We start from the raw sequence: 23,993 nt of genomic DNA, 5'->3' as shown, positions 1-23,993 counted from the left end.
CTTCGGCTGAAAGTCACCCCGAAGAGACCAGCCACTTCATTCCCTTCGATGTCCAGACTTCCCCCGAGAACGTTAAAGTTGAAATTCCAACGGCCGCGTTGCCTCGATTAGCAAAGGGTTGGTGAGCGCCTGACACCCCGCCTTGGGTTATACTTGTTCCATGACTGCAGCTCGGTCAAAGAGACGAGCTGCAAAAAAAAACAAAAAAAAAACGAGCCTGACAAACGGCGGTTACACTTGCTCGCCGTCAAAGAACCACAGGAGGTTTTGCGACCTCAGTACACATCTGCGAATCATCAACCACGGCATGCCAGTTCCTCCACTCAGCAGATATTGACAAAAAACAAAGCGCTTGACCAGTGGAACACGTCTCTTTCACAGAAAACGGAAGGTTAGTTGCTCCAGTCTAGTCAGACATGAATTGGGGCAAGGTACGCCAGTCGGGTGGTGATATGTGACGATGGCCGACCTTTCAAGGAGAACTTTCTCTCGGCTCATTTCTGGGTGAGATTGGTTACTCTGCTTGTCGCCTCATCCCAGTTCTTCTCCACTTGCAGATCTGAAGCCAACTAATTGTTGTGGTGAAATCCGGACACTCCTGTAGGATAGCAAGTGAACTGTCCTAAACCGAATAAAGGGGTTATGGTGTGGTGTGTGCCGTCGTATTTGTGAAGGCAGTCGTAGAAGTCGTTGAGAAGAGAGTTCAAATTCCGCCGCGGTAGACTTTGCTTTCGTCCTTTAGAGATCAATAAAATAACTACCAGATGAAAACTGGAGTCGATGTAATCGAATTATCCGCCCCCCACCCAAATTACTGACCTTATGCCAAAATTTGAAATCAATATTTTAGACAGATGGACACGCGTAACTGCAGGGCTTCATACGTACATACATACATACATACATACGTACATACATACATACATACATACATACATACATACATACATACATACGTACATACATACATACATACATACGTACCAACAATAATTATATATGTTTTAACACATATGCTCGCGCCCATGTTTGTATAGTTACGCAGATATCCACCCATCTATCTACATACATATTAAACACACACACACGTGTGTGTGTGTGTGTGTGTGTGTGTGTGTGTGTGTGTGCGTGTGTGTGTTTATTAGTCTAACATTAATTCCAATGTTGTTCACGTCAATAGATATTTAAATCGAGTTTGACAAGTTCAAACTATGCCGTCTCGCGAGATAATATCTTAAAAATATATTTAGATATCTCGTCACGGCACGCTGGTTCGTGGGCTACAATTTTTTTCTTTTTTGATTATCTAGTATAATGATAACGTTAATGAAATCACTTGACATCCCCCACCCAACACAGTCATAATTCATGATTATTTGTCATTGTTAAAGTTGTTGTGCGGTATCAGGTCACTGTGATGGAGTAGAGTAATTATCAAAAACGTTCCAACCATGACCAGCCTGTCTACTACCTTAATCAAGATAGGCTTAGTGTATGTTTAAGAGTGTAAGTATTTAAAAGTGATTTGGCTGCTGTTTCTAACAGTTTAAGGAACCACTTAGAATTTCCTAGGTCTGCTAGATCAGGTTTGATTCGGACTAAATAGCCACATTAAATTGTGTAGTCCTAGATACCGGTATACTGAGCTGCTATGTCTACCTTGTGTTAATGTATGGAAGTGAGGAATGGTCTCTAGCATCAGAAATGAGTAGGGTCTTGGAGAACTGTGAAATGTGGTTCTTGAGGAGAATATTGAGGATGGCCTGGACAGACAATGTGTCTGATGAGGAAGTGGTGACCTGGGCTGTGGTAAATAGGAAACTGCTTCGTGAGATCAGGGCCCAGGCGTCTGAGATTTCTTGGGTTGCGTGATGAGGAAAGAGGGCCCAGGCATCTGAGATTTCTTGGGTTGCGTGATGAGGAAAGAGGGCCCAGGCATCTGAGATTTCTTGGGTTGCGTGATGAGGAAAGAGGGCCCAGGGAGAATTTAGTGACGAGCAGAGAAAGACTGAAGAGAAAAGAAGCAGAGGAAGAAGAAGGATGGTAATGGATGTGAATCTTGAGGAATTGGTTGGAAGGAAAAAAAGGGATCAAACATCGGGAAGTAGAAACTGTTGGAGAAAGCAAAGAAGAGAGAACTGTGGCTGAATATAAGACAGGATGGTCACGACTGGAACGCTTTTGATCATTGATCCACGGGATCAGACTGACCTTGGTTTAAACAACAAGGAAAGAATACATTAAATTAAGGTTTCTTAATTCGAACGATAACATCCGTTGAGTTGAAGAGGGGACGACGAATAAGGCGGGGGTGGGGGGCATTCATGGGATTGTTGGATATCTGGAAGGGTCATGAGTTTCCATAGAAATGGAATATTTGAAAGCAGGTTCAATCTTTATACGAGTCACACATTATGTTATCAGTGAGAAGAAACATGGCCGAGACCGTGCCAAGGTCCAACATCATTTTTTTTTCTGTTTCGTCCTTGCTTTTATTTCTAATCTGTTAATCTTTTATCTTTTACTTGTTTCAATCTTTCGTGACTGCGGCCATGCTGGAGCACCACCTTGAAGAATTTTAGTCGAACGAGTCGACTCCAATGCTTCATTCTTTTTAAAAGCCTCTTACTTATTTTACCGATCACTCTTTTGCCGAACCGTTAGGGTACGAGGACGCAAACACACCAACACCGGTTGTCGAGTTGTGGTGGGGGACAAACACGCACACAATGACACACACACACGCATACACATATATACACTATATGTATGTGTGCGTGCAGAGAGAGAGACAGAGAAAGAGAAAGGGATGGAAAGAAAGAGAGAGACAGAGGGAGAGGTAGAAGAAAAGAGGAGTGGTAGAGAGACGGAGGAGGAGGATGATGGGGGAGTAAAGGTAAGAGGAAATCCGAACAATGGTAGGAAGTAGGTGTTGGGAAGCAGATAATAATAATATAGAAGAATAGAGAGAGAGAGGGGTGGAATAGTAGTAGTGTGAGGAAGGTCCAGATCCAAGGGAGGTAAGCAACAACAACACCATCAATTAATTCCCGCCACCTTCTCTCATATATTAACGTTTTTCGCTGGATCGTCTTCAGGTTTATTATATTACAAGACATTAAACACCGTTGCAGTGGTCTTCTTCCATCACAACAACCCTCCCTGTCTTTGATCAAACATCCAGGTAAGTCAGATGTTGTTTGTTATTTCATAGAACACTCACTTAGTAACACTTTCACTTCCTCTGCAAGCAACATCTTCCTTGCTTCTCTCTCAGTTCCAAAGACATACCATTATTTCGAATCGTATTCACCTGAAGAATAATTTAGTTTGCGATCGAAGACATGGAAAAATACCAATATTGCTCCACAATATATAATATATTAACTCTTTATAATCTATTGAATATTGTTATTTTGGTTTCTGATTCCGATTAGAAATTAAAACAATATATATACATCCATATTTATGCGTTTGTTTATACCATTTACAGACAAACTGCCGCTTTACATTACCTTCAAGGTAACATTATGTAATCTGAGACAGACGTGTACATATCTGTGGTAGGGAATATAGTCGAATACAATATTGTAAAACACTGTGCCGTGTAATACAATATATATCCATTGTGGTGTTATATGTAATTTATCTGTTTCTACCTGTTGACATATGGAAACTATTAGCTAACATTACCGTTTCTGATTCAGTTAGCAAAGTCGAAATGTGTGTATGTATGTATATAAATACACGTAACATAGTTTCTACATGTCTGTGTACATACGCACACCTTGCGTATTTTCTATGCATACATTACATAGCCTCTGTATATATATTGCCTATATATATATATGATTGTCTGTCTGTCTGTACACACACCTTACGTATTTTCTATGTACACATGATCTAACCTATATATATATATATATATATATATATATATATATATATTACACACCATTATTTCGTAGAATCAAATCTACACAACCTTCAGGTTTTAGGTGCTTCTATGAAGAACTTTTAGGACCTGATTTTCTTTATTTAAATCGTGCATTCTCTTCTCTTGTTATAATAAAATTCTGATATTCAAAGACAGGACGAGAGCATGCTTAGGTAAGAGAACCAAAATCTTTTATTAATTCCGTAATATATTTTGCTGCCTGGGAATAAAACGTTTTTAATCACCAGAAACCAAGGAGAAACAGAATGTCTTTAAACTATAATACCTGTCTATCTTCTTGGGACTTGTGTTGTTACCAGAAAGGTACACCACACCCCCATTGGGCCACAATGTTAGATTTAGACTGAGCTATGAGATGAGTATGTCTCTTAGCTTATGTCCGAGGGCTTCGCTCCGATTTCAGTTTGGTATTTTTTTTCCACGCATGGAATTTGAATCTTTCATCCATCACGAGGATATTGTGGGACATTCGGTGTCAAACGAGACACACTTGCTATACAGACGGGACACAGGGACATAGAATGGGCACAAACATACATTACATACATGTATATAATACACACACATACATGGCGAGCTATGCTTATACAGTCAAACTAGATGTCCGTTAATATATTTACTACATCCGTTACCTGATATCGTTACCATTCCAGTCATTGCAACGCGCGTACACAATCACAAACACACTGTGTCTCTCTATGCACACACACACTCACACGCATCTATCTATCTATCTATCTATCTAAATTGATGTGTGTGTGTTAGTCACACCTGAAATCCAGTTACAACCTGAAATAGTGGGCGTTTGATTACGAAACAAACAGGTTTATGTAGAGGAAGTGAACTAAGACGTGAGTGTGAGTCTGTATACTTGTACCTGCACGTCATTCCATGTGTATTTTATATTCATCACGTGTGTTGACGAAACTCTCTCAATGTCTATGTATGTACACACACACACATAAACACACCTGTATTCTTAGTTGTAATCTCAAGAAACTAGTGATTGTTTTGGTCTCGGAAAAAAGTAAATAAACATGCCAGAAAACTCACCTCCACCCAAACGCCAAACAGTTAACAAAATTTATAAACTGAGGTATGTTCATACGACATGAAGTAAATGGTTAATACTTAGTTCCAGGTCAGCCATGAAGTCTAACAAAACTACGATCCAAGCCGTTCCAAAAGTTGACCATCTTAGCTTTTTGGAATTTCTAGGACTCTATTATTTTGTGTGTCCTCTTTATTTATGTTGAACCCATATGCAGGAGTACAGGGTGCAAGCGTACCCCTTAAAGTTTTCGTAGAGCTTTTGAATATCCTTTTTAAGGGGTCCTTGCAGTAGAGATGTGTCTGGTGGACACTGGTCACTGTATGAAAGCCACCACATCCATTGTTTCATTAGTGGATTGGAACAGGAGGAACTGAACCTATTACATTTTTTGTAGGCCACTGAGGTGGAGGTTGTTTTTATTTAACCCCAGGTCAACCCCCTGCCACAATAGAACAAGATGTTCCCACCATGATCATCCTGTGGTGTTGGTAGTGGAGCTGAATGGTCATAATATTATTGATGATTGTAGTGGTAGTCAACGGAGCCAACTTATGATCAGAGGCATTCTAGCCATGACCTTCACGTCTGTTGTTTCTGTTATATGACTACACTAAGTTGATGTTTATTTATTTGATAAGTTAGAACATGTGAGGGTGATTTAGTTGCTATTTTTAGCTGGTTAAGCCACAACAAAGAGGTTTCCTGGTTTAACATTTGTTTATATCCGTTGGATGGTCTTGTTTTATACTTGAGCCGCTAATCTGTCCATAATCCGGATCTATTGATCCAATCTTATTGAACTGCATTGTTTTCTTGCTGTTTCTACATGTTTGCACTTGTGTGCTTTTGTGCATACATCAATGTGCAGCTGTCTTATTGGAGGAGTTAATCTTTAAAGTTTGTTCACCTCCAGCTCGGACATGATTAAATAAGAACTTTAATAAAAGGCATTCTAGCCACGACCATCCCATTTTTTTATATCAGGGGCTATATTGTCCAGTTTGAGGAAAATTTAGCTGTTATTTCTTCATGGGGACAGAACCTGCTGAAATGACTTGTCAGAATGTCCTGTCCACCAGGACATTCTTTTGTTTTCTTATTTAGCCCTAGGTTAATCCAGAACTGCAATCCTATGATCAAAAGTGTTTTCAGCCATGACCATCCAGTAAGACTCATTTTTTTGTTAATGTTGCAAGCTGAAAAGAAATATTAGATATTGGTTAATTCTAGGCAGAAGAAAAAACATGGCAGAGTTACGTTGCAAAAGTGGGTATACACACACACACAAACATACCTCTCTTTTACACACACACACACATACACTCATACTTCAAACGCCATTTATCGGCTTTTTCATTCCTTCCTTTCTCATTCATCTGTCACCTCCTTCATTTCTCATTCATACAACACTCTCTTTGCCATTTGTCTCCTCTACCTTCACCTCACTCTCCGGCTCTATGATATATATATATATATCATCATCATCATCATCATCATCGTTTAACATCCGCTTTCCATGCTAGCATGGGTTGGACGATTTGACTGAGGACTGGTGAAACCGGATGGCAACACCAGGCTCCAATCTAAATTTGGCAGAGTTTCTACAGCTGGATGCCCTTCCTAACGCCAACCACTCAGAGAGTGTAGTAGGTGCTTTTACGTGTCACCTGCACAAAGGCCAGTCAAGCGATACTGGCAACGGCCACGCTCGAAATGGTGTCTTTTATGTGCCACCCGCACAAGCCAGTCCAGGGGCACCGGCAACGATCTCGCTCGAAAATCCTATACACACACACAAATATATAAAAAGACAAGGCTCATTATTATATTAGGAGATTATACATACATTTTAACACTTTACATATATACATAATTTGATACATCAATCGAAAACAACAGGATTACTAAAGGAAGACCAGAATTTAAAACCTTGATACAGAATGCATTTGATTACAATTATACTTTTTATGTTCCATTACGTTTCTCTACCAAAGTTCCTGTTGCATTTCAACCAAAACATCTCCAAAACTTTTACGAAGTGACTCCCAAAGACTTATTGACACGTGTACGCTGAAGTCATGCAAATATTTTCATTACCCAGATGACACACACAAACAGCTTTACAAACACAGCCTGCACACCCACTTGCACATTCCATGACTCCCATTGGGATCGATCAGGTACCAGACAAGGAATATGGATTATTTTTCTGTTTGAGAGTGGTCAGGTTCATTTGTAGTATTCTCGTTTGTGAGAGCAGTCGATTTTTTATTTCAGATATTCTCATTTTAAAAATCATCTCCGGCTAATCATGGCAGAGGTTTGCGCTCTCTGAATGCTCATTATTATTATTATTATTATTATTATTATTATTATTGTAGCAATGGTCAGCAAATTAACAAAGTTAACACCTTGTGGTGTTTTCCTCACATCCCTTTCTGATCCAAGTTCATCTCTGAATTCCATTTCTGTGAGAACAATAAACTGAAGAAGTGCCATTTCTAAATTGCCTGTGGCTCCATCTGGATGAAAAACTGTGCAATGTTGAACTCTGCTAAAAAACCATTCTCGAGGTCAGTGTGTGACCTTGTGCTATACTATCAATCATCAGTTCTTTTGTCTATTCAGGTTCAAATCATGTTGGTGGCAACTGAAATTCATCACACACATTGGCACTTAACTTATTGACCCCGAAAGGATGAAGGGCAAAGTCAACCTCAGCAGAATTTGATCTCAGAACGTAAAAAGACGGATGAACTACCAAAAAGTATTTTGTCCCACATTCTAACAATTCTGCCAGATCACCATCTTAACGATAATAATAATAATAATAATAATGATGATAGTTTCAAATTTTGGCACAAGGCCAGCAATTTCAAGGGGGTGCGACAGAGATTCTGTTGTCCCCAGTACACAACTGGTATTTATTTTATTGACTTAGAAAGCATGAAAGGCAAAGTCAACCACGGCAGAATTTGAACTCGGAATGTAAAGATGGATGAAATGCTGCGAAGCGTTGTTCCTGGCCTGGTAACAATTCTATGGTTCTATCGTAGGCACAGACTCTGAAAATTCAAAGGAGGTGAATAATCAATTTTATTGACCCTGGTACATGACTGGTACATTTTCTTTTGGCCTTGGAAATATAAAAAGTGAAGTTGACCTTGGTAGGATTTGAACTCAGAATCAAACATGACAAAGCATTTTGTGTGACATTTTATAGATTCTTCATCTCCAAAAATAATAAATGTTAGTGGTTAATTGTAGTTTAGCTTTGATCAACGAAGCCCTCTTTGTTAGAGACAGTCTAACTGTGACCATCTTGTTGATTATTTAGGTATAGTGTATCTTGGACTACATCATCTCATGGGACCCTCCTTTCTTATTGGTCTTTTGTCTTGGTTCAGCCCTGATTTAGAAATCCTATGATCAAGCACATTCCACATGTGACCATCTTGTTGATTATTTAGACGTAGTGTATCTAAGACTACATTATTCAGTGTCTCCTTTACATTGCTAAGACAAGTTGTTGTTTGAAGGACTGTTGGCTGCTATTTCCAGCAGGATTGAACAAGCTATCCACTATAGAGGCACAACTTGTTGACTTGCTAACCTGAATATATCATTGTTGTTTAGCCGTAGGTCAGCTCTGAACAAGGAGACTTCTACTCAAATGCTTTCCAGCCATGACATTGCTGTTTATTGTCCAGGTACAGTGTATCTATGACAACATTATCCAATGTGCTCTTGCTTCAGTCAATGTTTATTTAATAAATAAAACCAAAATTTTATAAACTTGTTTCGTTTCAATAATCCAAGTCTGACAAACAACAAACACACCATTTTAAATAATTCACCATTTCATTAAATAAATCCCAAGACCAGCCTTGCTCCAGCTGACCTGGTCTTAAATGCAATTTAGCCACGGTTAACCCTGTATATTAGGGCTATTTAGGACTCCCTTGTCTTTTGCATTCTTCCTAACTTGACACAGAAAGGTGATAGCTGGGACATATTTCTAGCAGATCCAGTGATCACATTGTTTCTCACTGTCTTTCTATGCCATTGTAGTAGAGAGAGGTGTGGTCACACACACACACACACACACACATACACACACACACACATTCACAAAAGATTGTGTGTGAGAACGGGGACGGTGGTGGTGGTATTTCTTTATTAAACTTTCCTTCATAGCTTCAGTTGCTGACCTTATTTCCCTGTGAGACCAACTGTGCGAGACAACGCCCAGCCTACCTGCTTGTTCGTCGTCACTCTCTCTCTCATTAAGGTGTTGCAGTAACAACAGTATTTATTAGTAATAGTAGTAGCACTAGTTGTGCTTATTATCCAAGTTTATATATTTCCACTTATTTATCTTTCACAAGGAAAACCAACTTAAATAATGGTGAATATTGAAGTTTCTTATTTCTTTTCTCTTTATTTTCTCAAACTTTCTCATTCTTTGTTTGTGTGTATCTGATGTATGTGTGTATATATATGTGTGTGTGGATGTGTGTACATATTATGTGTAACTATCTCTTATCTATGTGTAAATCGTTATGTGTTTATATAAATCTTTATAGGTGTGTGTGTGTACATATATATTTATATACACACATATGTATCTTTAGATATTTATAGCTGGATCTATTTCTCTTCATGTGTAAATATATATTTATATATGTATATCTATATTAAAGTGTCAGTAGCTGTCTGTCTGTCTGTTCATCCACTCACCTTTCAATCTATCTTTCCTCCACTTCTCTTTCTTTATGTGTGTGTATAAACAGACACACAAACACACACATATGACTTCAGTGGTTTGAAACTTCAAAATCAGTGTCAATAATATCCTTGTCCAAGAATGATTAATTATATATATATATATATATATATATATATATATACACATACATACATAAATTATTTATATATATATATATATATATACACACACATACATACATAAATTATTTATATATATATATATATATATATATATATATATATACACACACATACATACATTATATATATATATATATATACATATATTATCATGTAGACCTACATAGCTATTAATCTGTTTCCGTATGTGTATACAGTGGACATAATAAAATTCAGTATGTCACAGTGACTGGCAGTTTCATCTGCTAGTCACTGTGATCTTTGTAACTCTACAATTATACAAAGTCTTCTCTTTGACATAATTGTACTGAGTTCACTATGCTTAAACACACACATGCATACCTATTTTTATATATGTGCATACATACATAAATATATGTACAGGTGTATAGTCTGAGTGTTATGAATGTCACCCATGCTGGCGCCATTTAAAAAGACCTCTGCTCACGCCATGTAAAAAAGCTTTCGTCATTGTGCTACGTAAAGTGTTTGGTGCTAGGAAGGGCATCCAGCCTTAAAACCCCTACCAAAACAGACAGCTGGAGCTTGCTGCAGCTCTCTGGCTGCCCCAGCTCCTTGTCAAACTGTCCAACCTGTTCCGGCATGGGAAACGGACTTTCAATGATGACGATTATGAAATGTGTGTTTGTACATGTATATACCATGGCCATTGTTTTAACATCAACTTTTCCATGCATTGAGGCAGATTTCTACAGCTGGATGCTCATCCTGCCACTAACCCTCCCTTATTTCCAGGAAAGATAATGCTTCCCCATGATCAGACATGTTTCCATGGAAAACTGGAGATGAAGGGTGCTGCTTGCATGATGGTGATGTTCATTTAAGGCGTCGAGCTGACAGAATCGTTAGCATGCTGGACAAAATGCTTAGCAATATTTCATCCGTTGGTACATTCTGAGTTCAAATTCCGCCGAGGTCAACTTTGCTTTCCATCCTTTCGGGGTCGATAAAATAAGTACCAGTTGTGTACTGGGGTCGATATAATCGACTCATCCCCCCTCCTCCCAAATTGCTGCCCTTGTGGCAAAATTTGAAACCATTACTATTATTATTATTATTATTATTATTATTATTATTATTATTATTATTATTATTACTTCCTTCACCTCTACTACTTCTACTACCACCCATAGTAGTACGTCTGCCTCTCCCGGGTGAAGTGTATATTTGTATGTATGCGTGTATGTGTGTGGTTCTGATAATGGGGAGGGTGGTAGCAGTGAAGTTGCTGCTCGGGTTGTGGTGTTGGTGGTGTAGAAATAAGTAGAGTGGAGAGGGTGGTGGCGGTGGCGTTGGGAACAGGATGTCAGTTGGTAGAGTGAGGCTAAAGTAGGAAATAGCTGAGAGATTAGACTCGAGAAGAGAGCAGGTAGTTAGGCAGGTGAGGGCAGATATGGCTACTGGTGACCCTCCCCCACTCACCACCACCGCCATCACCACACACATGCATATTCTGCCCCTCTTCTCTAACTGCGCCCTTCCACGTTCACACGCTACACAATGATATAGCTTATGCTCCCTCCCACAAATCTGAATTCACCCACCTCTCCCATATACATGTGTGTGTGTGTGTATGAGTGTGTGTGTGCATTATACACACTCAGACACAGAGCAAGTAGGTTTGCTACATTCCGCATAGCTCTTCCGACCACCCCTCATCACAATAATTAATCGCTGTGATATATTCGACCTCAATAATATTTGGTCATTCAAATTTTAATACAAATATTTGGGGCATTTCGTCTGAAACTATGCAGTCAGCGTTTTATTCGGATCTGTTTCATGCATAGAAATTATTCTAATGTTTACATAACTCTTCCATAAACTAGTTAATAGTATAACTAGTACAGAGAAATAATAGTGGCCTTATTTGTAGGGATACTATTTGGTACTATAACTAAGAGGTGTTCCTTTTTTTTTTTTTTTTTTTACTTGTTTCTGTCATTGGATTGTGGCCATACTGGGGCAGTGCCTTAAAGAAGTTTTAGTCAGATGAATTGACCCCAATAGTTTTGTTTTAAAGCCTGGTACTCATTCTGTTGGTCTCCTTTGTCGAACTGCTAAGTTATGGGGATTAACCACGACAACACTGGTCGTTAAGCAGTGGCAGAGGACTAACACACACTCACACACACATATGTACGATGGGATTCTCTCAGTTTCCATCTACCAGATCCACTCAGATGACTTTGGTCGGCCTGACGCTATAGTAGAAGACACTTGCCCAATGTGCCATGAAGTGGGACTGAACCTGGAACCATGTCGTTGGGAAGCAAGCTTCTTACCACGCGGCCATGATTGTATCAGTGTTCTTTTACTTGTTTCAGTCATTTGACTGCGGCCATGCTGGAGCACCGCCTTTAGTCAAACAAATCAACCCCAGGACTTATTCTTTGTAAGCCTAGTGCTTATTCTATTGGCCTCTTTTGCTGAACTGCTAAGTTACGGGGATGTAAACACACCAACATCGGTTGTCAAGCGATGGTGGGGGCAGGACAAACACAGACGCACAAATGTATACTTCTTCCTAGCTCTCCTGTGTGACCCCTCTGTCCAGCATTCGCCATGATAGATCGCTAGCCACTATATATTCTTTATTTTCTCTCCTTGTTTCTTTCTGTAGAAGAGTGTAGGCTCGAAACGTTAAAGACTTTTTCACTTCCTGTGTGTTAAACTAATACATCTGTTTGTTGTCTACACCGCCTGTCTTCGTCTTTTGCTTTTTTGTGAATTCTCCCTATATATATATATATATATATATATATATATATATATATAAGAATTTAAGGATTGGAGAAAACGCATGTTATAATTGCATACTTTATTCCTACATATGTTTCAAAGGATTACAACCTGTGTGATCCATAGGGATCTTTGATAAGTATGCAATTATAACATGCGTTTTCTCCATCCCTTAAATTCTTAAATATACTCAAATACCCAAAATTTCAAGTTCCTGCCTTAAAAACAGGAACTAAACCACAGTTATTTTGTGTTCTTTGCTACATTGGTTTCTATTAACCCATTTATTCTATCAGAAGAATTTTTATTCATTAAGATAGAAGAAATACACATAGTTATATATATATCATCATCATCGTTTAACGTCCGCTTTCCAGTATATATATATATATATATATATATACACATGACAGTCTCCTTCCAGTTTACTGTTAAAGTGGTTGTTGTTTTAAAGGGTAAATCTGAGCTTTATACTATTTTCTACTACATTCTTAACAGAATATACCATAACTATATATTCATCATCACCATCATCATCATCATTTAACATCCATTTTTCCATGCTGGCATGGGTGGGACAGTTTGATAGGTTGAAGACTGCGTCAACCTCTCCTGTCTGTTTTTGCATGGTTTCTATGTTTTTATGGCTGGATGTCCTTCCTGACACCAACTACTTTACAGAGTGTGGACCGGGTGGCTTTTTACGTGGCTTCAGCACTTGTAAGATGACCAAAATAGCTTGCAGGACAAGATTCCTCAACTGGGGTGGGGAGGACTAGTCTTGAGGGACAGAAAATGGGTGTTGCATGAGAAGAGAGACATGGCTTCCTCAGATGGTGAAGATGTGGCAGAGAGGGGGAAGAGGCCATACACCCAGGTTACAAGGGGTGGGGATGTATATAGTGAAGGGGTCTGGAGACGGGAGAGGGTGGGTAGGTTAGTGAGCTCACAAGATTTCAAAAGGAAAATAGGAGCTAGAGGGGGTGGGGGGAGGGATTCAACAGGGGCATATTGTGTGCAGGTAAGTGGATATGTGAGGGGAAAGGGAAAACCTACAGAATATATATAAACCTAATGTTTATGTATTGTTTATAAATTCAGGGTCTGATGTGTGTATAAACCGAAGGGTGTATATATTGTTTCTGTAAAATCTCAATTTTGCTCAATTTTTCTCTCATTTCAGGCTACAATAAGAATGAATCGGGAAAAGATGGACTGTGAGTATTTATCAAATTTATTCATCAGTCTTTGAAAATTACCCTTATTCTTATCTTAACCCTAACCTTAAAGCTAACCCTCATATTAAGTTCTGATGCTGCCTGTTAACCCTAACCTTTCTGCTCTCTTCCTTGGACCCTCAATTACTGTCAAACCTGGTGGTGCCCATCCCTTTCTAGGTCTGATCAAAACTCCTTTTCTTCCAGGGGAGAGAGAGAGAGAAAGAGAGAGAATATGTATGAAAGAGAATGATCAACCTCAGCGTAGGACGGTATATGGATAAGTGTGTGTGTGTGTGTGTGTGTGTATATACATGCATACATATATATACATATATATATATATATATATATATATATATATATATATATATATATATATATATATGTATATTGACTAAAGGCAGTGCTCCAGCATAACCGCAGTCAAATGATTGAAACAAATAAAAGACTAAAAGAATATATATATATATATATTATGTCAATATATACTTGTGTGTGTGTGTTTATGTACATGCACACACATACTAGACGTTTAATCCCAGGTCAGTTCTGGTCGTCCATGTTTGGGTACTGAAACCCCACTCCCAACATGACTACCACTCAAACACCACTACAACAGTTCTGGCAATGAATATACATCAGTTCATTTAGTTGAAGTCCACATGTCCTCCTCCTGGCCCTCCTGTCAAGCTTTGTGTATATATATATATATATACAATATCAGTTGTGCATAATATGGAGCTGACAGCTGGGTACATATTGTAAATGGGTCACCGGGGTACACAGAGTGTAAAAGGGTGAACTGTGTGTATTTGATGGGTGGTTTAACAGCACCACCTGGCCCTTCAGTGAGTTTTAGTGGAAGTGTTTGCACCAGGTTTGCAGTTTGAGGAGATCCACACCCCTCCCCTTTACTTGTAGTGAGATAACAACAACATATGTGTTGATGTGTTGTAGTAGTGGTGGTGGTGGTGGTGGTGGTGGTAGTAGTAGTAGTAGTGGTGGTTGTAGTAGTGGTGGTGATCATAATGGTTTCAAATTTTGGCACAAGGCCAGCAGTTTTGAGGAAGGGGGTAAGTTGTTTAAATTGACCCCTGTGTTGAACTGGTACTTATTTTATTAACCCCAGAGGGATGGAAGGTGAAGTTGATCTTGGCAGAATTTGAACTCAGTACAGAAAGACGGGTGAAATGCTGCTAAGCATTTAGCCTGACCTTCTAATGCCTCTGCCAGCTCTGTTTATCTTGATATGAGATCACCATGTCACGCACATACGGTTGTGATGCATGTGCCTGGTGTATCCTATTCAGACGGGTAGTCATGATGGGTGTACTGGGTTTCATATATTTTATCCCATATGTATGTATATGCATATTTGTATGTATGTATGTATGTATGTATACATCATCATCATCATCATCATCATCGTTTAACGTCCGCTTTCCATGCTAGCATGGGTTGGACGATTTGACTGAGGACTGGTGAAACCGGATGGCAACACCAGGCTCCAGTCTGATTTGGCAGAGTTTCTACAGCTGGATGCCCTTCCTAACGCCAACCACTCAGAGAGTGTAGTGGGTGCTTTTACGTGTCACCCGCACGAAAACGGCCACGCTCGAAATGGTGTCTTTTATGTGCCACCCGCACAAGCCAGTCCAGGGGCACTGGCAACGATCTCGCTCGAAAATCCTACAGGAGCCAGTCAGGTGGTACTGGCAACGGCCACGCTCAAAATGGTGCATCTCATGTGCCACCCGCACAAGAACCAGTCCAGGGGCACTGGCAACGATCTTACTTGGCTTGCCGGGTCTTCTCACGCACAGCCCATTTCCAAAGGTCTCGGTCCGTAGTCATCGCCTCGGTGAGGCCCAATGTACGAAGGTCTTGCCTCACCACCTCAGCCCAGGTCTTCCTGGGCCTACCTCTTCCACGGGCTCCCTCAACTGTTAGGGTGTGGCACTTTTTCACGCAGCTATCCTCCTCCATTCTCACCACATGTCCATACCAGCGCAATCGTCTCTCTTGCACGCCACAACTGATGCTTCTAATGTTCAGCTTTTCTCTCAAGATACTTACACTCTGACGGGTATTCACATTGACATTACACATCCAACGGAGCATACTGGCTTCATTCCTTGCGAGCTTACGTATGTCCTCAGCAGTTACAGCCCATGTTTCACTGCCATGTAGCATGGTTGTTCGTACGCATGCGTCATACAGTCTGCCTTTTACTCTGAGTGAGAGTCCCTTTGTCGCCAGCAGGGGTAAGAGCTCTCTAAACTTTGCCCAGGCTATTCTTATTCTAGCAGCTACACTTTCAGCGCACCCACCCCCACTACTAACTTGGTCGCCCAGATAGCGGAAGCTATCGACTACCTCTAGTTTTTCACCCTGGAATGAGATAGAAGTTGTTTCCTGTTTGTTTGCAGTCTTTATTGCACCTGAACATCTGCCACAAACAAAAACTAACTTGCTAGTTAACCTGCCTTTGATGTTGCTGCACCTCTTATGTGTCCATAGCTTGCACCGGGTACATCTTATAGAGTTACTACCTACTCCTTTTCTACATACTAAGCAGGGCCATCTACCTGAAGGGGTTTGTGTTTTATCTACCTTCCTACTTATTAGGATTTTGGTTTTAGCTAGGTTGACTCTAAGGCCCTTCAGTTCTAGACCTTGCTTCCACACCTGAAACTTCTCCTCTAGTTCTGATAGTGACTCCGCAATTAGGGCAAGGTCATCAGCATAGAGGAGCTCCCAGGGGCAACCTGTCTTGAACTCCTCTGTGATTGCCTGGAGGACTATGGTAAATAATAGGGGGCTGAGGACGGAACCTTGGTGGACCCCTACCTCTACCCGGAATTCATTGCTGTACTCATTTCCAACCCTCACCTTACTGGCCGCATCTCTGTACATGGCTCGCACAGCTCTCACTAGCCATTCTTCTATCCCAAGTTTCCTCATTGACCACCAGATAAGGGATCGGGGGACCCTGTCAAAGGCTTTCTCCATGTCAACGAAAGCCAGGTACAGAGGTTTATCCTTGGCTAGGTATTTCTCTTGCAACTGTCTCACTAGAAATAAGGCATCAGTAGTGCTTTTACCTGGCACGAACCCAAACTGCATCTCATCTAAATTGATTCGCTCCCTAATTAGTTGGGCTATGACCCTCTCTGTAACTTTCATAACCTGATCTAACAGCTTGATGCCTCTGTAATTATTTGTATCTAAAGCGTCCCCTTTACCTTTGTAGCAGTTGACTATGATGCTGCTACACCAGTCATAGGGTATGACTCCTTCGTGTATCACCTGGTTCGTAATACGGGTGACTAGGCTATAGCCAACACTGCCAGATATTTTGAGCATCTCTGCAGTGATTCCTGATGGGCCGGGGGCTTTCCCGGTCTTCATACTCTTAATTGCTTTATCTACCCTGGTACTATCAACTCGGATAGCTGGTCCCTCTATTGGGTCGACATAAGGCAGGCTCTCTTTCTCCCATTCATTCTCTTTATTAAGCAATCTATCGTAGTGGCATCTCCAGACCTCTTTCTTTGCATCCTCATTTAATGCAAGCGTACCATCATCCATGCGAACACATTTCTCTCCTACAACATCACTATTCTCTCTCCTACACTGTCTTGCAACCCGAAATACCTCGAGTCTTTGGTCCTCACGGCGCAGAACATTGGCAAATCTTTCCTTATCTGCTTCCCCTCTGGCTAAATAAACCTGTCGCCTAGCCTCCCTTCTGGCACATATATATATATATATATATATATATATATATATATATATATATATATATATATATATACGTAAAGCTTGAAACACGTGTACCGCGGAACCCTTTGTAGTTTTGTTGTTATTTTTTTTCTTTTGGATTTACAATTTATATATATATATATATTTATAGATATGCAGGGCAGGGAATCATCAATTAGTAATAAAATTAATAATTAACAATTCTGCCGGGTAGCTCAGTATGAAAAAAACCTTCTTATATCGCTATCAATCTGGAGTAATAATTTGTAGTTTTGAAATCAGTAGTTCCTTGACTGCTATTTCTGAATTCTCAGTATGTTGGAGAAGCAGGTTACTGTCAATCCCTATATATTTATAATTATATATATTTATATATATATTTGTGTGTGTATCTCTCTCTCTATCTCTCTCTCTCTTTCTCTCTCTCTCTCTCTTTCTTTCTCTCTCTCTCTCTCTCTCTCTCTCTCTCTGTATATATATATATATATATATATATATATATTATATATACATGTAATCATTGAGTCCTACCAATGTGCTACTCTTTGCAGTGTGCCGAGAGGCCTGCGTTGTGTTTGCCAAAGATGGTGACAGCTGTATTTTCTCACAAGACATTGGGACCGTGATGCGAGCGATCGGTTACAGTCCGACAGAAGCTGAAGTGAAAAATATTCGAGATGCCATTGATAGCAGTGGTAGGTAACGAATGATTCATTATTTGATTTCTTGTCTGTTGTTATTGTTTAACCCCAGGTTGGCCTGGCTGAGCAGATCTCTAGTCAGATAGGTTCCACACTTGGCACTGTTGTCTTTTCGTCTGTTCAATATCTTGGATTATTTTCTTCCAAGATGTCCTTCCTCTTTTTTATGATGGTGAGAAACGATCTGATGCAGATTTGGCTGCTGTTGACATTTTAGAAAAAATTTACTGCTGCAGTGACAATATTTTGAAAAAAAAGATTTTTTGAATTTAAAGTTATTAAAACACACATGATCCCTCTAATGCAATGGTTCTCAACCAGGGTCCATATAAGATTTCTGGGGTTCCATGCAACAAAACAGTATATTAGAGCCCCTGAAAGAATTTCTGCTTTAGATGTATGTATTGGTCTGTATTGCAAGAAACAGCTGGGTTTCTTTCTCTAACATTTTACATAATTCAACCCACACAAGTTAATGTGTGAAAACCAAAAGAGGAATTTTGAAGGGAGTTCCTATAAAACTAGTTTTTCAACATCTTATGACTATGAGGGTCTGCTAGGATAAAATAGCAAACAAAGGGGTCCATTGATAAAAACTGGCTGAGAATTCCTGATCTAGTGGCGACACCTCTTACAAGGGAGATCATTTGAAGTTGGATTATGAATTTAAAATTTAAATTCAGGAATTATAAGGAGAAGGATGTATGTATGTATGTATGTGTGTATATATATATATAGTGAGTGAAGATGTATATTCTCAAACAGTGTGTATATATATGTACTGGTCGATCAGCGTATGCTAATTTCATGCTTAGTTGTTGTATGTTTGCTGACATTTAGATGAGTTCAGTGTTGGAATGTATATTTGTTGCTTTCAGGAAATCGTAAACTCACCGATCAGGATGTTGTGAGCATCATTTCGAAACAGCAGATAACCCAGGACACAGACGACGAGCTGAAAGAAGCGTTTCGTGTGTTCGACAAAGACGGCAACGGTTACATCTCCTGTGCTGAGCTGCGTCATGTGTTGACGAACCTTGGTGAGAAACTGTCTGATGAGGAAGTCGATGAAATGATCAGGGAAGCTGAGATTACAGCCGACGGAAGAGTTAACTATGATGGTAAGTGTCCATTGGTCAAGAAGTCTGTCAGAGGCATTTGGTTCAGAGTTTAGTCCCATTGTTGGATAGGTATCTCTTATGTTAGCTCATGGTTAACCAAAACCTTGTGAATGAAATGGGGTAGGTTAATAACCCCTTGTCACCTGCTCTTTTTTCAATGTTATAAGCCAGAGTTATTCCCCTTGCTTACACACTAGTTTTGCTAGGATTATCTCCCTTGATATTTTCAAAATCGTTTTTAAACTCATTTTTTCCTTTCCTTCACTTATTAGTCTCCTTGTACACTAATCCCTATTTTCTGAGGTTTTCAGTCAAGATCTTACTGTTCCTCTTTGTTCCAAATTCAAAACCCCTGCCACGCGTCTCACAACTGCTGCCGCCGCCCTTCATTTTATTCTCTCCACAGAGTTTAGCTTACATTTCGGTAACAACTCGATCCTTTGGAAGTATTGTTGTTGTTCTGGTTGAGGCGGCGAGTTGGCAGAAACGTTAGCACGCTGGGCGGAAATGCTTAGCGCTATTTCGTCTGCCGTGACGTTCTGAGTTCAAATTCCGTCGAGGTTGACTTTGCCTTTCATCCTTTCGGGGTCCATTAAATAAGTACCAGTTACGCATTGGGGTCGATGTAATCGACTTAATCCCCTCCTCCCCCAAAATTTCAGGCCTTGTGCATTTAGTAGAAAGGATTATTATTATTATTATTATTATTATTATTATTATTATTATTATTATTATTATTATTATTTATTCAGACAGACATTAAATGACACTGATGTTTTCTTTTTGTTTCAGATTTTGTAAAGATCCTTAGGTCCTAAAGATCTTCGAGTCCTCAATGGGCACCAGTGGGTCCAGCTGGGTCCTGGGGGGGCACACCTGATGATAACTAACAGAGTGACTTCTGCTGACTGGACTCTCTTGTTGGATGGACAATGCATCAGAGGATGGATGGTTGCTGCTGCTACTGCTGCTGCTGCTGTTGCCTTGCTTCTGGGGCGGCTTCTGCTCAGTAAACATTTCTTCATTACACACACACACACACATCCATTTTTTGATGCACAACATAGATCTCTTACACACATGCACATCTGTGCACACACACACACACACATTCTCTCAACCCTGCCAGTACCCCTCCCCCACTCCCATGCTCTCTGCTTATTTGATTTAAACTTTTGTATCAGATTTAATTAATTTGATGTCACTGCTACTACTACTACTACTACTACTGCTATGTTAGTACTGTATGTCTACTACTACTACTACTACTACTACTACTACTACTACTACTACTGTTACTGCTAATACTATTGTACAACTGCTAATAGTGTGATACTACTACTGCTCTTACTACTACTTCTACTGTTACTGTGGTGGTAGTACTACTGCAAGGCTGTTAGTGGTGGTACTACTACTACTTAACTGCTACAAGTGTGGTACTACAACTGTTCGTACTATTATTACTGCTGCTACCACCACCACCACTACTATAACTACTAGTAGTTACTAGTAGACTTTTGTATGTCTACTACTGCTACCACTGCCATACTTCTATGGACTACTACTACTACTACTACTACTACTGTTATAACATCACCACCTCTCTTTTTTTTCTTTCCTCTTTTCCTCAAAACTGAACACACATACACACTGTACCATACCTGTGGTAACACTAAATATCTAAATTGCTACCCCTCTCCTTACTTGTACCCAAACTACACCCTTTCAAAAACAAAATCACACAAAACACTCAGAGACCCCTCCCCCCCCGACTGCATCCAGAAATCACACCCAGAAATGACACCAACAAAATATGAAACAAAAATACCCAGAATCTAACAAAGTGGTCCCTAATCCCCATTCACCTCAATACATACACCCACCTGACACACTTTCAAAATACCATCTAAACCTCTAATCCCCATTGCCTTGTCTCCTCAAGGAATCTATTTACTTCCCCATCTCTTAAAAACCCTGCCACCCAAACTCTGTCCCCTCTTTATGACTCTGACACCTGTCTGTCTAACAGTTGTTCAGCCTCCACCCCTGTTCATCCTTTATGCCCCTCTCCAGCTCTTTCTCTCTGCTCCCAGCCCTTCTCTCTTCTCTCCTTCTTTACTCCCCCACCCCGTCCTCCCCAATCCATCCTGGACCCTCCACTAAATTAAACTCATCAACTTCAACATTCCCACAGACATTACATAGTAACAACCCACATTCCTGCAGGTTTGTCTCTTGCTTACCTCCCTCCCGCCCCCTTATGTTCTGAGATAATAACATACCTGTCATTTACTGGGGAATTTTTTTGGTGGGGAGGTTAAAATAATCTTGTAACAGCCTCTTCTTTGAAATTTGTAGCCCTGTGCCTGTGTTAGAAAAATCATTGTGAGTATTAGAGTGGAAGACAGAAGAATCGGTAGAGCATCAAACATAATAGTTTGTGGTATTAAGTTTACACACATTTATATTCTTAGTTTGAAATCCTGATGTGGTTGATTTTCATTATTTTGAAGGTCCATAAAATAGATACCAGTTAGATACTGGGGTTGAATTAATTATTCTTGTCACCCCTCCTCTCGTTTTCAAATTTTGTAGACTTGTGCCATTTAAATGAAATTATTATCATTATTAAAGGTGGTGAGCTGGCAGAATCGTTAGCACGCTGGGCAAAATGCCTGGTGGTATTTTGCTTGCTGTTATATTCTGAGTTCAAATTCCGCCGAGGTTGACTTTGCCTTTCGTCCTTTTGGGGTTGATAAATTAAGTACCAGTGAAACACTGGGTCGATGTAATCGACTGTCCTCTTCCCCACAATATCCAGGCCTTGTGCCCTATAAAAGAAAGGATTATTATGACTTCATTTAAGGCTGTGAGCTGGCAGAAACGTTAGCACGCTGGGCGAAATGCTTAGCAGTCTGTCTTTACGTTCTGAGTTCAAATTCCGCCGAGGTCAAATTTACCTTTCATCCTTTTGGGGTTGATTAAATAAATACGAGTTAAGTTCTGGGGTTGATGTAATTGACTTAATCCCTTCCCCCACCAAATTTGAGGCCCTGTGCTTCCAGTAGAAAGGACTATTAATATTATTATTATTGTTGTTGTTGTTATAGCTTTGGGGGAAAACACATTGTGGTTTTTCTTGCTGCTCTTTATGTTCTGAGTTCAAATCCTGCCAAGGCCAGCTTTACCCTTCATCTCCTTTGGGGGATCAATAAAATACCAGTCAACTACTGGTGTCAGTGGTATTCACTAACCTCATTTCCTCCATCAAAGTTGCTGGCCTTGTGCCTCAATTAGAAACATTATTGGTTAATGACAGAAATGGTAGACAGTTGGGCAAATGCCTTGTGGTATTTAGTCCTATCTGTTAATGGAATCCCTACAATCACTCATGCTCTGCCCCTTCTCTCTCTCTCTCTGCCCAGGACCCTGTTTCTTTACATGTATTAATCTGGGGACAGAGAAATTGTTAAGAACATATTTAGAATAAAGAATTTCTGTTATTTTTATCTCTTTGTTGTTGTATTTCTGTTGTTGTTTAACCCAGGGTCAGCTATGATCAAAGCTGTTCTGGACATGACCATCCTTCTGTTTCTTTCTCTTTTTTTGTACTTTTTCTTTCAGACAATGTCTTCTGTCTATGGCAGTGGTTCTCAAACAGACAACTATCAGCCCTTGCTTAATATTTCTGAAAATTTCTCCACTTCTTATCAATAAGAAGATGGAACCAAGATAGCCGTGTCCATATAATTTTTCTACCTTCTCTGTGGTGTTGGACAAGTTTAAAATTTTTAAAATAATGTCCTGCATAGCAAGACATTATCCTTCCTTTAATATAATACACTATGATTAGAAGGAAATTTGGCTCCTATATCCAGCATGTCAAGTGACCACATAATTATTTACAGTCCTGTGTAGTTAAGAAAGCCGTTTCCCAACCACAAGATTTTTGGTTCAGTTCTGTTGTGTGGTTCTTTGGGCTAATATCTTCAGCTATAGCCTTGGGCTGGCCAAAGCTTTGTGAATGGATTTGGTTGATGGAAACTGAAAGAAGTCCATCGCATGTGTATATATATTATCCGTGTGTGTATGTGAGTCTTTGTTTCAGTAGTGCATAATGTTGTAAACGAGTGTCACTCTCATACATGTGGTGTCGTTCGTTCCCCATCTGCAGTGAAAATATGCCCAGCCATGGAGAAATATTACCATATATGGAAACATATGGGCTGGCGACAGGAAGGGCATCCAGTTGTAGGAAGTCTGCCTTAACAAATGCCACCCGACCCATGCAAGCAAGGAAAAGTGGACGTTAAGACGAAACGCTGAGGATGAATGTATTGAAGCCTTTCATGTTTGTGAAGTTGTTTTAAAAAGAACAGAGAGAGGGGACTCGCTGCCATTTGATCCCATAAACGGCCGTTTTCAACTGATTATGTTTACTGATTATGTTTACTGATAAGTTGACGTTTTGTTAAATAAGATGACAACTCATTGCTAACG

At 39.9% G+C, this 23,993-nt stretch overlaps 1 protein-coding gene across 3 annotated transcripts in view; it reads left to right on the top strand.

Moving 5' to 3' along the window:
* Positions 1-23,002, top strand: part of LOC106876554 (neo-calmodulin) — a 25,347-nt gene extending 2,345 nt beyond the window's left edge. Inside the window, exons 1-5 of one of the 3 annotated variants that reach the window (XM_014925147.3) lie at positions 3,046-3,184; positions 13,870-13,903; positions 18,223-18,366; positions 19,251-19,493; positions 20,286-23,002. In XM_014925147.3, the coding sequence (XP_014780633.1) occupies positions 13,882-13,903; positions 18,223-18,366; positions 19,251-19,493; positions 20,286-20,311 (435 nt within the window). In that variant the 5' untranslated portion in view covers positions 3,046-3,184; positions 13,870-13,881 and the 3' untranslated portion in view covers positions 20,312-23,002. Of the gene's footprint in view, positions 1-3,045; positions 3,185-9,213; positions 9,421-13,869; positions 13,904-18,222; positions 18,367-19,250; positions 19,494-20,285 lie in introns of those variants that run through there. The other 2 variants (XM_014925146.3, XM_014925150.3) reach the window with 2 other exon arrangements.
* Positions 23,003-23,993: the final 991 nt, after the last annotated feature.

This window comes from Octopus bimaculoides, chromosome 11, assembly GCF_046866305.1.
Source record: "Octopus bimaculoides isolate indiv1 chromosome 11, ASM4686630v1, whole genome shotgun sequence".
Classification (NCBI taxonomy): Eukaryota; Metazoa; Mollusca; class Cephalopoda; order Octopoda; family Octopodidae; genus Octopus; species Octopus bimaculoides.
This window is presented reverse-complemented; position numbering and strand designations above follow the sequence as displayed.